This window comes from Carlito syrichta, unplaced genomic scaffold (genome assembly GCF_000164805.1).
Source record: "Carlito syrichta isolate Samal-C Ts95f unplaced genomic scaffold, Tarsius_syrichta-2.0.1 Scaffold315818, whole genome shotgun sequence".
NCBI classification, from domain to species: Eukaryota; Metazoa; Chordata; class Mammalia; order Primates; family Tarsiidae; genus Carlito; species Carlito syrichta.
In genome coordinates this window covers 589,856-606,182 of record NW_007259914.1, presented here as the reverse complement: position 1 = coordinate 606,182, position 16,327 = coordinate 589,856, and the positions used below count along the sequence as shown (strand labels likewise).

The window sequence follows — 16,327 nt, the reverse complement described above, 5'->3', positions numbered from 1 at the left end:
CTAATTTTTGATTTATTGTAGAGATGAGGTCTCACCAAGTTGCCCAGGCGCATCTCCAACCCGTGGTCTCAGGCAATCCACTCAGCTCAGCCTCCCAAAGCGCTGGGATTACAAGCTGAGCCACCGAGCCCGGCCACCTTTGTCATTTTTGCCAAACACTTCACCCAGAGCCCAGTACAGAGACTGTGCTCAGTAAATATTTGTGAAATGAGTGGGCGAAATCCTCAGGAAATTGAAATCTAACCAGAGGTCACAGAGAAGTACCTAAGTAACTGTGCTACCAGGTGGAATGCGAAAAGCATGTTAAGAGAAGAACAAATGAAGACTTAAAGTCAAAGGGGGAGGTAGGTGACATACAGTTGCAGGAAGGACAGAAAAGTTGTGCATGGAGGCCTCGGGTATGACCCGGGCTTTGATGGCTGGTGCAACGTCAGCGAGGAGGGAGAGTGAGCTCCTTCCAGAGAGAAGCCAGAGCCCCCACAGAGGGTAGAGAAGGGAAGGAGAGAGACGTTCAGCCATAACTCGTGTGCCCAGGCGGGGGAGGGAGGGTGGCACTCAGGAAAGCAGGGCCACAGATAGGGAACCTCCTTCCCTGATACAGGTCAGCCTCAGGGCCTGGCACTAGCCCCTCTCAGACCACACCCTTGCCCCTCCAGAAGGCAAGCACTGCCATGTCACACTCGATGAGCTGCGTCCTGGTCAAATCACTAGCAAGGACAGCTCCAGGATCTGCTCTAGGTCTCTCTGACCCCAAAGCTTTTCTCCCTCTCCATCTAGGAAGGAAAGATAACATCAAGACCAAAAAGAGCCCTTGACCTTGAGTTAGAGTGTGAACTCAGTGCATAGCAAGGGGGACCCATTGGGATTTTGAGTGAGAGATGGGCACAGACAGAACTGGGTCTTACAGGTCTCGCAGAGAACATGAGGAAGTGGCACTTGTACGTGCTAAAAACAACAGTGCGTGGCGCAGAAAAGACTCACTGGGACACCACTGCAGGGCGTTGGGTGAGAGGTTCTGGGGTTGGGATCAGGGGTGGAACGGAGGGGAATAACATGAGAGATGTCCTGCTAAGAGCTTCAGAATAATTAAACGGGGAGGAAGAACAGGGAGGAGATAGAGATGGGTTTCAGAAATGGGGGAGAAGCTGGCACTAGAGAAAGACCTTTACCAGGGACCAGCCATGGGCCAGGCACGGGTTAGGCCCTTTGCGGTCAAGGAATTCACAGCCTAGTGAGGGAGATCTGGGGACGTACTTGGACAGACCCAGAGGGCTGCGGAGACGCCCGGTGTATGCCTGGGGCAGTGAGTGAGGGGACATCTTCTTTCTGCAGTATAGACAGGGGATGGTTCTGATTCACATCCTGCAGAGACCAAGAACGAGGACCAAAATGCACCTCAATTCTGCCATGTCTGTCATTCCAGTGTGAAGCCAACAGAGGCAGAATGGACCCCAACTTGTTGGTCTCCCAGTATACGAGGCCCACTTGGACACCTGTCTCAGCACACCTGCCCTGGTCACCAAGTACCTAGCTCCCAGAGAGAAGTGAGCAGGAGGGGTCTTGAAAACTAACTCAGATCGGGATTTCAGCCTGTCAAAGGAAATCCACTTCCCATGGCTTCTTCCCCTGGGAGAGCAGAGATTTTTGCATAGATGGGGGGCACTGTCTCAGAGGGGCTTTCTGTGTGCCAGGCTGGTGACAGAGCAGCCACCTTCCCTGTGATGGGAGGTCAATCAGGCTACCTCCTTGAACTCACGGGCACTGAGGAACCCCCTCCCAGGCCGGGTGCAAGCAGTCAGCACGCGGTGCGCCGTCCTGTCCGCCGGCTCACAATCTTCCTGTCTGTGCTCCATCCAGCCTCAAGCCCTTTCCTAGACGGGACGGACGCCAGGCGGCCACGGAACAGGAACCCCTACACATGGACCGTGGAGGACGTGGTCTGGTTTGTGAAGGACGCTGACCCGCAGGCTCTGGGACCTCACGTGTGGCTCTTCAGAAAGCACGTATGCAAATGGTGGACTAGCTCTGGGGCGGGGGTGGGGGTAGGGAACTTCAGGAAGCTGGAGTGTCTGAACTAATCTCTAGGAACACCCTCAAGGAAGCCAGGGATCAGAGGGACAGGTGCAGCCACAGGCTTCTCAGAGCAGAACATCCACTTTGTTTTGTCGTTCAGGGATATTTGTCCCAGGCTGATGTGTAATGACACGATCACGGCCACCACAGCCTCAATCTCCTGGGCTCAGGTGATCCTCCTGCCTCAGCCTCCTGAGTAACTGGGACTACAGGTCTGCGCCCACCCACTAATTTTTTTATTTATTATAGAGGTGAGATCTCGTCAAGTTGCCCCTAGGTTCAGGCAGTCCTCTTGCCTCGGTCTCCCGAAGTGCTGGGATGACAGGCGTGAGCCACCACGCCTGTCCCCACCTATGCTCTCGTTTGGCCTGCCAAGAGAGGTGCCTGTTCTCTGATCCATCCATTCGTGTCTCTGTGCATGCAACAAACACTGATGGCTTGCCTACAACCTGCCAGCAAACTGTCACCATACCTATTCCTAAACGGCTTTGAGAATTAAATGAGAAAAAGCACGAAACGTGTTCGGCGTGGTGCCTCGCTCACAGAGAGCCTCCAGTAAGCAGATATTATTATTATAATTATTTAGGAGAGTCTAAAATATATCACAATGGTGAAATTTTTAAAAGGTAAGAATGAACACTGCCAAGCTTGTGATGCTAGTTTTGTATTGCTGCTATAACAAACTACCACAAATGTAACTGATGAACACAACACAAACATTTTTTTGGTTTCTTGCTTTCATATTTTTAACCTTCAGGATGCTGGGGTGTCTGAACTAAGCCCTAGGGACACCCTCAGCAGAGCCAGAGATGAGAGGGACAGATGCAGCTACAGGCTTCTCAGAGCAGAACAACCACTTCATTTTGTCTTTAAGGAATATCTGTCACCCAAGCTGGAGTGCAGTGGCTTGATCACGGCTCACTGCAGCCTTGACTTCCTGGGCTCAGGCGATCCTTCCACTTCACCCTCCCAAGTACCTGGGACTACAGGTGCACACCACCATGCCTGGTTCAATTATTTTTATTTTTATTTTTATTTTTATTTTTATTTTGTATAGACGAGGTCTCCCTATGTTGCCTAAGCTAGTCTCAAACTCCTGGGCTCAAGCAGTCCTCCCACCTCATCCTACCAAAGTGCTGGGATTACAGGCACGAGCCACCGCACCCAGTCACAGATCTTTCATCTTAAGCCCTAGGCCAGGAGTCTGACATGGGTCTTGCTGGGCCCAGATCAAGTTCCTTTCTGGAGGTTCTAGGGAGAATGTTTTTGCCTTTTTCAGCTTCTAGAGACATCGTCAGCCCCTGACTCATCTCTCCCACTCTCATCTTTAAAGCCAATAACACCAAGCTGAGTACTGCTCAGACTGCCATCTCTCTGGTTCTCTCCGCTGAGTTCCCCTTCCTCTTTTAAGGATGCTTGTGATCACATGACCCAAGATCATCTCCCTACTCTAAAGTCAGCTGACCAGCAACCTTAATCCCACCTGCAGCCTTCATTCCCCTTCACCCTATAACCTAACATGCTCACAGCTTCAGATTAGGATATAGACATCTTGCGGGGAGGGGAAGGAGTGTTATTCTGCCTACCACAGTGATCGTTATTTTTTTCCTTCCTGTTTCTCATTTTATTTGATGATTCTGTTGTAGAAACCATACTCTCTAATCTGGGGAAGTTCCTCACCTGACTCGACACTCACATTTTATTAGGCATTTATTTGACCACATTTTAAAAAAAACAGGGCTTTGAGACCCAGGGCCACAGAGTGGGTTCTGTGTAGACAGATTAGGGCAGGGGAAGTCTGGCGCTCTTTCAGGGTGGTGGCAGACAGTGGGAGTCAAGGAAGCTGGGGAAAGAGAGGACAGTAGGAAATGAAGCTTCCGGGAGTGGCCCACAGATGAGATTTGCCAGCTCTGCCATTTTTGCCAACGACATGGTGAGTGACAAAGAGTGGGTGCTCCTCACCACTGGCCAGCTGGATGAGAGGGGCTGGTTACACAGTTACCTGAGTTACACAGTTACCGTGCACGGTTACCTAAGTGCTGTAACTGTGTCTCTTCTCCCCACCTTAGCATTCCAAATTTCTACCCGTGATCTCCAGTGACCTGAAAATGGCACTACAGTAAATCCCCCTACATATGAACCTTCAAGTAATGAACTTTAACGATGCACACACACGTGTTTTTAAAATGTATTCTTTCTCTCCACTAGGTGTCAGTATAGCCTGTTAAATACAGACAGTACTCTGCAGCCGATTGTGCTAGTTGGGTATCTAAGCTAACTTTGACAAATTAGAACTTACAAATGCACTCTCAGAACAAAACTCATTCATATGTTGGGGACTTTCTGTATTGATGGCAAGGTGCCCGGCCTTGCTAGCGCATGATGAACTCAGCATATTCTGCCAGGTTGCCATTTTCAGGGACAAATGGGAACCACACCAGGACCTGCAAGGACTGGCTCAGTCCCTGAGTGCTGATGTCCGGGATGAAGCAGGTGTATTATTTAAAGCAGCTCACCTGTTGTTGTCGACAGGGCTAAACACACCTGAAACCCCTCACAGAGTATAACGAGCGGTGTTGTGATCAGCTGAAGGTGGGTGCACCTGCCAAGCAAAGAAACAAGCGATGAGGGTGATAGCTGGAAATCTGGACCCCTAGTTTCAGGGTCTGATGGATGGCATGTCTTGCACCCTACCTGAGATGGGATAAGGAAATAAAACCTCACATGTGAGCCACTGGGAGGATAGGTGGGGTTACCTTTGATTCCTTCAACCAGGGTTGGAGAGGAATGTAAAAGATTCAGTGTATCAGATGACTCCAGGGAGATGATGGTGAGAGGAGCACATAGTGTTGGTTTGCTTTAATGTTTTAAAAAACGACTCACGCCTGTAATTCCAGCACTTTGAGAGGCTGAGGCGGAAGTTATCGCTTGATCCCAGGAGTTCAAGACCAGCCTGGGCAACATAGTGAGACCTCATCTCTACAAAAAATTAGCTGAGCATGGGGACATGCACCTGTAGTCCCAGCTACTTGGGAGGCTGACACAGGAGAATTGCTTGAACCCGGGAGTTGGAGGCTTGTGAGCCATGATCATGCCACTGCACTCCAGTCTGGGCAACAGAGTGAGACCTTGACTCAAAACATTATTATTATTATCATTATTATTGTAAAAGAAGATCATGCCCTTGGACAAGAGAATATGCTATCTCAGTCAATCCATAAGCCCTTCCCACATCCCCTGACCATGCCTTAACCTTAGCCACTATTTGATGACTGACAATTTTCTGGGTTTTCTCTCTTCTGATCCTGTTCCACCAGGAGATTGATGGCAAGGCTCTGTTGTTGCTGAAGAGTGACGTGATCATGAAGTACCTGGGCCTGAAGCTGGGTCCTGCACTGAAACTCTGCTACCACATCGACAAACTGAAGCAGGCCAAGTTCTGAAGGTTGGTCCAAGCTGGAAGCAAAACTCCAAACAGCAGATCTCAAGATTATCTTCTGCCTTACCAGAATCCAGTCAACAGCACGAAATAGATTCTCCTCTGAGAATGGAAGAAAGACCTGGTCTTTTTTCTAAAACTTGTGCATCTTTGCCTTTTACAAAACTCAACATAGCCCTTTTTGAAGGGCTCCTCTGTGTTAATGGTTTGCCCCCCCAAAAATAATAATAATACAAAAACCTATGATTTTTAACATTCCTGACATGTTGGTTGCTCTTAGCATGGGTCCTACTTGTATGATGAGAGCATGGACAACTGAATGTTAATACCCAAGGAAAGCCCTGGTGGGTTCAAAGGATGAAAGAACCTTTGTCCCTGTGTGCTCTGTGCGGACAGCAGCACCACCTGCCTCTGACTCTGACCTCGGGAGCTATCTGTGTCAGCCTTGCTTGACTCAGTTCTAGGGGCCATCTTCTGAGGATGACTGCCTCACCTTGCACTATCCAGAAAACTTGAATTCTTTTGCTCTCTGAAAGAGAAGGGGAAACCAAACCAAACCAAACCAAAAAACCCCCTCTATTCCTAGTTACCTGCAGTACTGTATTGCACCACTAGAGGACAGACTGCTAATGAGATTTTGGGACCCTCAAGGCTGCCGTGGCGTGATGATTCGGTCCTCGGTGGCTGGGTTAGGATTTCTGTGAACAAGATGTAGCCTACACAGAAACAGGGAATTTATTCCACAGCACCACAGATTGCAACTTGGGGAGAAACCATCATCTAAGGGGTCTAGTTTATACCCAACCATTATTGACTGACTGACTGATACTCAAGCAGTGAAGGCAAGAATTTGGAAGCACGCTCTACCCAGATGGGACTCTGGAGTCCTTTCCCTTCCAGAGTCCTTATCGAGGTGTTGAAGTGTTGGCATGCCGAAGAATCTTAGTGACATTTAGCCCTGGGTGTTTCTTTAAAAAAAGAAAGAAAAAAGAAAGGAAAAGAAAAATGTCTCAACTAAGCTTTGAAATGGGAGAGTGTTGATTTCTAGTTACATTGCTGGATTATGTAGTTGTATCTGTGGCTAATTTTTCTAGTCTTCAGCAAATACACAGACATGCTGTTATTGGGTTTAATTCCATTTACAAATAGGTTTTCCTTCCTCGCCGTGGAGTAATAGAAAAAATTGATTTTCTGCCCTTTTGCAGCTGTGTCCTGAGAAGGACGATGAATCCACAATTTACCAGGCAGGAGGTCAACCTCTTCCCCACCATTCTTATTATCCTTCCCTTTTCTCTCTTTTCCTCTCTCTCTCTTCTTCCTCTTTCTCACTGCACAGGAAACGTATCTTCAAAATGAATTCACCTTTGCGGTAGGCATATCCTCCTCCTTAGAAGAGCACCTGCAGTGCTGGAGAGGAGGAGATGATCCCTGGGAGGGTGAAGGTCAGGAAAGATTCAGGGCCTCCCTTGGCCCAAATGGGAGTGAGGGAAGGCTCACTTTCCTCTGAGATGCAGCCTGAGCAGGGTCTCAGCTGGCTAGTGGAGCAGGGTGGGACCCCAGCCCCCTAACCAACTGCCCTCATGCAGAATGTGATCTCTGTAACCTGGAGGGCGGCCCAGGGAGATTTCCATACTGCTCCTCTATAAATCAGTTAGAATTTAGATGAAGGCCGTAAGATATATTCCATGCCATGCTGCCAGGGTGGGCTACTTTGCTGTGTCATCTTTGAGACAGTGCATCCTAGCAAAACCCTTTTCAGACACACAAATGATGGCTAGACTGGGCGTGACAGAGAAGGGGAGGAGGAGAATGTTTGAAACCTGCCCACTGAGTTGAGATTGAGTTATCAGATTGTGGAAGAGCTTAACATCTGTTGATTTCAGCACATGACAAGTCCACCTTGAATCAGGTCTTGGAACAGAGACTTCAAGATTTTAGCCAGGCACGATGGCTCATACCTGTAATCCCAGCACTTTGAGAGGCTGAGGTAGGAGGATTACTTGAGCCCAGGAGTTTGAGGCTGGCCTGGGAAACATAGCAAGACCTTGTCTGCATGAAAAGTTAAAAAATTTGACAGGCATGATGACATATACCTGTAGTCCCAGCTACTTGGGAGGCTGAGGCAGGAAGATCACTTGAGCCCAGGAGATCAAAGCTGCGATGAGCTAGGATTATGCCACTGCCCACTCCAGCCTGGGCAACAGAATGCAACCACTCTGACTCAAAAAAAAAAAAAAAAGTTTTTAAGTGGTAGACTATCCCTCAAACACATGTGAATCATATGTGCTCACTGCTGGTCTGAGTTAGATAATTTCCCTCAATAAGTCATGGATTGGTTATGTATTCAGAACTGCCAGTGTGAAAGCAGTGGGATCCAGAAACCCCCACGACAATCAGGTCTTTCTCTCCATTGCTTTGACCCAATCCTCATTTCTCTGTGGTGCCTCTTCCACAGACAGATACCTCATGGAGTGACTGCCAGTATTAAGTTTCCAATACTTCATACCCACCCTCACCAGGGCCTCCCTCACCAGAAAGTCATGAACATCAGTGCCTCCCAATTAAAACTAGCACCAAACCATGCAGAGAGTCATTTTCAGACAAGAGATACATCCCCGCTTCAAGTCTAGGCGCAAACGGGATCCGTGTTAGTAGGAACGGCTCTCACAGAGGTGCTATCTCATTTCGCATTAAACTTTAAGCAGGACAGATTGCTGAAGCCATGACATTTAAGGTTTGACTTTTTAAAAATCTCATTACTCTTAAAATAAATGCTGCCATATCAGAGAATAACCTGGGGAGGGAATTCTTCCTTGACTGTTTTTGCACTGAAATGCAATTAGCCGACCGGATTATTGTAGCAATACAGCAATTATAATTAATTTCCACCCCTCTCAAAAATCTTGTCAAACCAGGCGGCTAAATAGCTTCTTGAATGTAAAACACACCGGGCTGTTTCCTCTAAACAGACCCCGAAGGGTCAGGCCGTGTGGGTCACTCTCGTCCAAATGAGAGCCTACTTGGAGGCTCACAGTTGTGCGGAGAGGGTACTTGTTATTCCGTTGCCATCGCTTCGCTTCAGGTTGTGGTGAATAATGATATAGTTTCGCATAATTCCAAATCAGAGTGTATGTGTGCATGCTCCCCCCCCACACACACATACACATGTTCCAAACATTTCCAATTACACTTCTCTGTTAAAACACTTTTAAAAAATCAAAAATGAATTCTATCATCTCAGGCATTTTTAATATTTTATGATGCATCTTATTTCCTTTGTGAAGACCTGAGGTGGAAGATGTGGGTCACTCGTGTGTGTGTGTGTGTGTGTGTGTGTGTGTGTGTGTGTGTTTTCTGACACCAGTTGGAAGAGCCGTAGGATGTGAGTGGTTGGAAGTGTATCCACTATTAGAGTGGTCCCCAACCTTTTTGGCATCAGGGATCAGTTTCATGGAAGACAGTTTTTCCATGGACCAGGGTGGAAGGATGGTTTTGGGATGATTCAAGCGCATTACATTTATTGTGCACTTTATTTCTATTATTATTACATTGTAACATATAATGAAATAGTGATACAATTCATCATACTGCAGAATCAGCAGATGACTTGAGTTTGTTTTCCTGCAACTAGACAGTCCCATCTGGGGGTGATGGGAGACAGTGATACCCAAAGTGTGTTGCTTATGTCCAGTCTACTCTGTAATCTCATTTTGGTTGCTGTCACTGCAGAAGACCCTGCTACACAAAGATAGGATTTTGGAAACAGAAGCAGGCTTTTTAGTGCTTTTGTGGCAATCTCAGGATATTCCACCTTGACTCTAATCCAGAATGTATGGAGATTTGAAGTTATCTCAAACATACTTGTAAGGCCACCATCATTTGCGATCTCAAGCAGTTGATCCCAGCACGGACAAAGTCGATTCGCCTGGCTTATTCATGAATGGGTCGCAGATCCATTCCTTCCCAGTTCAGGGGTCTTTTGTGGTTGGGAAGTAATGCTCAAACTCTTTTGAAAGCTGAGATAGGTGATCCTGCACAAGTTGGGAGGAGGAAGGCCCTGACTCAGTCTCCCAAACTCTCTGCTAATGTTTAAAACATGTCAAAAATCCCAATGTTTACTCATCACCCCATAATTCCAGTTCCAGTTCACCAGGCTGCCATCGTTTGTCTCCTGAAGAGCTGCTCAATTTGTTTGTTTCCTTTCAGCAGGAATAAAGGAGTAAAGAACTCCTCGGGGGAAGCAGATATACAGAGGGTGCCGAAAAAAATGTATACACATTTTAAGAAAGGAAAAAACTGCATTAAATGGTAATACTCTATAATGTCAACAGAAGATGAACACAAGTCACGCTTGACTTCTGCAATTACAAGAGGTGCTCAAAGTGGCTACCATCAGCATCCAGACATTTCTGATGATGGCAAACTAAAAGTAATGCATAGATAACCTCTCAAAATGTGCATACATTTTTTTGGTGCCCCTGGGAAGAGAATACCAGGCTAAGGTTGGTTTGTTGAGAAGGAAACCAGTAAGGGAAGAAGGTAAAACCGTACATTTCTCAGGAAAACAGTAAAAAGCAGCTGTTTCAATAGACCCAACCCTTCATGCTGCAAGAACTTATTTTTGTATTGATGTGCTATATGAAGTATTTCTTATTTTTTTAATTAAAATTATTTTTGAGGTTGTTTTAGGTGAATTTTGTCAAATTTCTGAAGCTAACTGAAAATACCCAGAAGGTGTCCAGGGACTCAAATGTAGTCATTATCTTGAAAGATGGAAACATTCTGCTCTCATTCTAAAAACATAGCCAGGTTTTCATATGCATAAGCAGGTGGGTGCCCCCCTGACCTTGGCTTTGAAGGGGCACCTTTCGAACTCTTCTTTCATGGGAAAAGTGGAGATTTGATCCACTTTTTTTTTGTAAAACCTCAGATAATAAGACACAGGATTGTGAAGGAATCGATTCTTTTTGAATGGCAATATTTTGTTAAGGAGAGGGGTGCAAACCCATCCATGGGTCTGATTTGTTTTTTGTTTTTTGTTCTAAACACTCCGAGGATGGTCTTGCCATGTGCCCCTGTGGCATAAGAGGACCGATTCACCCCGAGGTGAATCCAGCAGATGGTCAGACGTCCAGAGGTACAAACATTCCCGTTCCCACGTTGTGATGTCAAACCCAGCAGCAAGACTCCTCCATCCACCCACACTCAACACCTGCTTTTCCTGTCTTGCCCCTGCCGGCAAAGGCTGGGTCCCTCAGCTTCCAGGAGGCTGATGGTCATCCTCATCCAAGACGATCCCTTCACAGACAATTGGAAGCTGTATTTTCAGGAATCTAGCATTTTAATTGAAAACGAATCACTCTTATTTATTACCACCAGTTAAGTATTATGGAAACATGTCTGTTAACAATTTACTTTGTGTAATTTGTTCTAATGCTAATAAGCACCAGCTGGGACACTTCCTGTGGCAAATTCCTTTGTGGTGACAGTGGTATTGTCACAGATGGACCTCACCGAAAAGAAGAACGCTCACTGCGAATCTCCAGACTTCAGGAAATTCCCCTGACTTAGAAGCTGTTCTGGATAAAAGCACGCATTCAGAGGAGGCTTTGCACATCTCCATCCTGCTTTCCCAGATCTGCGCTCTTGAGAATCCCACATAAAGAGCCCTGAGGATCTGGTCACGCTTGGCACTGGGTTTGGTTTCCTGCAGGGGGAAGGGTGGCAGGTGGAGCTGGAGAATCACACCTTCCCCCAGGTCAGCTGAGTGTGCTGTGCTGTGAATTGATCCTGAGAGGATGGAAAGACAGGTGGTAAGAGGACAGAGACATATCCAAGAGCCAAGAGTTGGCTCAGCAGGTCATTAAACAATGGCTCCAAACGGTGTGGGGACAGCATCGTGTTTCTGTCCACAGGATCTATGTATACCACTCAGACCTGCTTCCAGCCGTCATCCCACCAAGCTCTGCCCTTAAGCTATGCCTTAGAGTCGGTTCTCTGCACTAGAGGCTTGGTGTGCAGGCCAGTATTAACATCTCCCACTGGATCCAACTTTGGGATACATCCAAGGCCTTGCTTCTCCAAACGACTCATGATGAAATAATAGATCCTCACTAGGTGTCATTTTACAGCCATCATGTGTGACCCAAGGCTCCCTCCACCATCAATGCAACATCCTCAAATCTCGGGAAGTCTCCACCTTCCCGCCCGGTGCTGGAATGCCTTTCTTTCCACAGGCCTGAGACAAGGCTCTTCCCATGATGGGGAGTTCACTCCCTTAGGAAGTAGCTTATTTCTCTGTTGGACAGCTCTGGTTGTGAAAAAGTTATTTCTCAGGGAGACACAGATGTCTGTGAATCAGACACAGACGTTTGAGATGAAGCCAACTCTGAAATTTTTCTCTTTTTCACAGAGCTTGTCCAGGCAGTAACCATACCTATAACACAATTTTGACATTGGTGAGCAGATCCCAGCGATAGACTCTGCAACATTAGTGTAGGGGAACAGACACGTTACGTAAATGTACAACTCAGAGAGGTCATCAGATTCACAAGCCCTATCTGGAAAAGTGAGTGGAATTTTTGTGGTCTCTCATACACACACAAATTGAGTGTTTCAGAAGGATTTTCAATGTAGTTTTAAATCTGGCTGTGGAGATATATATGTAAACACACACACACACACACACACACACACACACACACACATATATATCATATGAGATATATAAACTCGTGTGAATAAATCTATAAGGTCACACACCTCCTTAACAAATGTGAAAAAGGCACTGTGAGATGTTGCCCTGTATCTTAATTGTATTTGTCTGGGATCTAGTGAACTAAGAAAGCTTTAGTTTAGACAGAAAACAAGTTATGATTGATGATAGAAAAGTAAACACATTCTGTCATGAATTTATGAAAGAGTCATGCAGTTATGAACCCAAGTCCAAGTTAGAGTTCATGCTTGTATGAGCATGCATGAGTGAGCGTGTATTTTTGAATTAACACAACAAAAAGTAGGAATTAGGGAAGGTTGGGAACGGAATGTAAAGGAAGATTTTGCTTTCTAGAGTGTTTTTTTTTTTCCAAGTTAAATATCTTTGTATTTAAATTTTCCCAATAGCTTCTGGATAGCATTGTCAAACGACTACATTCTCATGTCAGGATATTTATTTATTCACTTAAACAGTATGTATTGAGTACACTTCTCGGTTAATTTTCTCTATAAAGTTAATCCATGATCACTGTTGTGTTTACACATTGTGATTAACAGCCTTCTTAAAACAAAGCATGCTTTATTCAGTTAAGATTTGAATTCGCTCTAGTTGTGATCGCCCTACTGTGCATTAAAAAATCTTCATTTATGATAAGAAGCCTAGAATTTTACCTAGGGTGCATGTCTATAGCTATGGACATACTTATGGCTACTTGTTACTGCACAGATCCATGTTGGGCCAGGTGTGGTGGCTCACACCTGCAATCCCAGCCCTTTGGGAGGCCAAGGCAAGAGAACTGCCTGAACCTGAGAGTTCGCGACCAGCCTAGGCAACATAGTGAAACCCTGTCTCTATAAAAAAAAAAAAAATTGCAGTTTTGTCATCACTGAGCCATAGCTTCCCTTCAGACATTGACACAGAATGTGCTTTTTTATTCAGAAGAACTATCTAGCAATGATTTAGAAGTCAGATCTGAATGTACATATAACATGTAGTTTATGTAGTTTGCTTAGATAAAATCTTGGATTATAGAGTGAAATTCTCTGTGGAAATATTTAACTCTTAGTACTTGAAACAGTAGCTACTATCCAGCACCTGGCCTGCATAATACTTGCTCCCAGAAGGCACTTGAATAGTCATTGGCTGACAGAATGAATGAACGAGTTATTGACCAGTTTTCGTATCTCTCCCCACCCACGAGTTTCTTCAATGGCCAGGTTTTTTCTTGACTGAAAAAGGACTTACCAAAGGGACAGGCCAAAGGAAGAGTGTGAGGTCTTTGGTTTCTCCTGGTCTCCAAAAGCTCCAACACCCAGTCAGCCTCCGCGGTGACCAGCTTGTGTTCCACGCCACCCTTTTGTCTTGATTAGCCCAGAGCTCTACTGCAAACACCGGAGAATAACAGATGACTTTTTTTTTACTGCTTTACTTGTAAAACATCGTTTTCTTTTTCTTCTCAGTCTGTGCTTCCTCGCAGAGAGAAAACCATTGGTTGGTGCTTTGCACTAAGAGGGCGAGCTTCTCACTGGAAGGGTCAGAGACCTCTGTCATGAACTCTGCACTCACAAGACTTACTCTCCCTGGGGGAACAGGTTGCAGGGCAGAGCCTTCCCACACGCCACTCTCATTCAATATGTTGATGGAGAACACGCAGCCCACAGGGGGTGGATTGAAGACAACCTTGCCTGTCTTTTGAGGTCTCCACCATCTCATTCCTTGAGAAATTATCAGGGGCATCTCTCCAGCCCCCCAGGGGTTACATAGGAGCCCTGAGAATAGAATCTTGTGACTGCTTTTGTTTGCTTGTTTTTTTTTTACCCCCACAAACAGGAAAACTTAGAGCGTTTCACCTTCAAAGAAATCACCTCAAAAGCCTGGACACATGTTCCAGGACCGTTGTCATTGATTAGAATAGCATTAGTGCATCTCTTTTGGGGTTGTCTTTAAAAACTAGGACATATTTTTCTCAAAGTGTTGGAAGCCCATCCTCGTCCCTTGAGGGTGATTTTTTTTTCTCTTTGGAGAAAGCCAAAGTCACTGGGATCACGTCTGGTGAATAAACTTGAGGTTTAAAACGATGTGTCTTCATGCACATTAGCTTGTCTTTTTCTTATGTGCATCTTTACTTGATACAAACAGCTTGAGCAATAACAGCTACAATTCATTTGTTAACTTAAATAATTAGGCAGGTGTCAATATCAAGAGCTGCAATGCATAGACTACCCTGAAAGGCAACATTTTTTGGATGAACGAGGTCTGACAATTAGGTTCACGAACCATCCTAGAAAAAGTGCTACATTCTTCACTGCTAAATATCACTACGGTCACCTTCCAACTACTCCCCTCAGGAAGCTATGCACCAATGCCAGTGCCTAGCCCATTCATCAAAGCAATTTTGGAGCTCTTTTTCTGGAATGGCCATCAAAGCTGTTGTTATTTGTTGAAGTTTGACAATTAAGTTCACGAGCTTGCCACCGTGCACTTACGTTGGCAGCCCTTTACAAATCACTGTATTACAACACCCTCCCTACTCCCTGATCTGGTCCCCAATGACTTTTTTCTTTTCCCAGAGATAAAGGAAATATTGAAAGGAAGACATTTGATGGCATTCAGGACATCAAGTGTAATACGACGTTGGCTCTGATGGCCATTCCAGCGAAAGAGTTCCAAAACTGCTTCGACAGGTGATCTAGGCACTGGCATTGATGCATAGCTTCCCAAGGGGAGTGCTTCGGAGGTGACCATAGTGATAGTCAGCAAGGAGGAATGGAGCACTTTTTCTAGGATGAGTTTGTGAACTTAATTGTTGAACTTCGTGTAATACAATATTCATTTGAAAGTGATCTCATTGCGATAGTCTTAGCACGGTAAGCTAAGACTATTGTGACTGCACATCTACAGAGACCACCCTCACACCTAGAACCCTAGAATCCCAGAGCTAGGAGAAAGAAGCCTTGGGGGACACCTGGACAGCTCACCTCCAGTGTAGAACCTTCTCCACCCACACCCTGTAGGTGCCATATCACTCTTGGGGGGCAGAGCATGGTGCAGTGCCAGAAAAACAGGCTCTCCACATTACCCACGCTCCCCCCCCATGGCTCCACCTCCTCATCTGGAAAAGAGGGGTCATCCGGGAGACCTTGACAAGCAACACAGCTCGTTTACTTCTGGCAAAGGCCAGTGGGGCTATGCTGCCATCGTAGTTGTGGGCTGTTGGTTCCTCCCTCTCCTGCTTTGTGACTTCCGGCTTCGCCCTGTCCTCCTTTCTAACCATATCTACACGGTTTCCATTCCTCTTCGCTCATGGCCCTAACTCCTCCTCAAAGCCACATAAGCATAATTTGCCACTCTTTCCTGTTCTTTTGTACTTTCCACTTGATTCTTTCTTCCTGTCCCCGTATTTGTTTGTTTCCCCTTTTCTGTTTTTCTCCATTCCACTGGCTCACAAATGCCTTTTGGGATGGAGAGGAGGTGAAAAAAGGAATGAAGAATTAACAAGTAGCCCTTGCCTTCACTGGCCCAGCAGTTCTGCCCTCTGCCTGGCTCCTACTCTCTGGCTGTCACCCACCAGCCATTCCTTGTCTCTGTCCCTCTTCCTTCCCAGTCTCTACCTGTTTTTTCTATTCCTCAAGGTCTGGCCTTCCCAGCTCTGAGCTTGAGGTTGGAAACAAGAGTCTTCTCCCTTCCAAATGTTTCGTTCTGTGACTCACCCTGATGTCCCACTGACGGGCCCCTGGAGCCTCCATCAAGCGCAATGCCCATCTCAGCAGGAGTGTCCTCCTTCAGTCATGAAGGTCAAGTGACTTGGAGCCTCTCCAATGGACCCCTTGAGAAACACTCCCTGCCGGCAATCTGCATGGAGTCACTCTGACATTCAGTAGCAATTCTGATCACTCCGCAGTTCTTTAAAGCACACAGAGCGTTGTTCAGAGCCACTTAAGCACTGACTGCACCACCAGGTGACCAAAGGCAGGCCAGAGCCTCATGTTTAATTGAGAACTAAAGACGTGGGACGATGATCTACACCAGAAACCTTTCTGGTGTAAGGTTTTGTTTGTAGACATTTTCAACTCTGCTGAAATATGTGCAATATTCAGTGG

The 16,327-nt window shown here is 46.1% G+C and overlaps 1 protein-coding gene across 1 annotated transcript in view; it reads left to right on the top strand.

Annotated features, from left to right (window-relative positions):
• Positions 1 to 5,610, top strand: part of SCML4 (sex comb on midleg like 4 (Drosophila)) — a 124,334-nt gene extending 118,724 nt beyond the window's left edge. The window contains exons 7-8 of the mRNA XM_008073308.2: positions 1,858 to 2,003; positions 5,391 to 5,610. Of these exons, the coding sequence (XP_008071499.1) occupies positions 1,858 to 2,003; positions 5,391 to 5,516 (272 nt within the window). The 3' untranslated portion in view covers positions 5,517 to 5,610. The remainder of the gene's footprint in view (positions 1 to 1,857; positions 2,004 to 5,390) is intronic.
• The last annotated feature ends 10,717 nt before the right edge of the window (positions 5,611 to 16,327 follow it).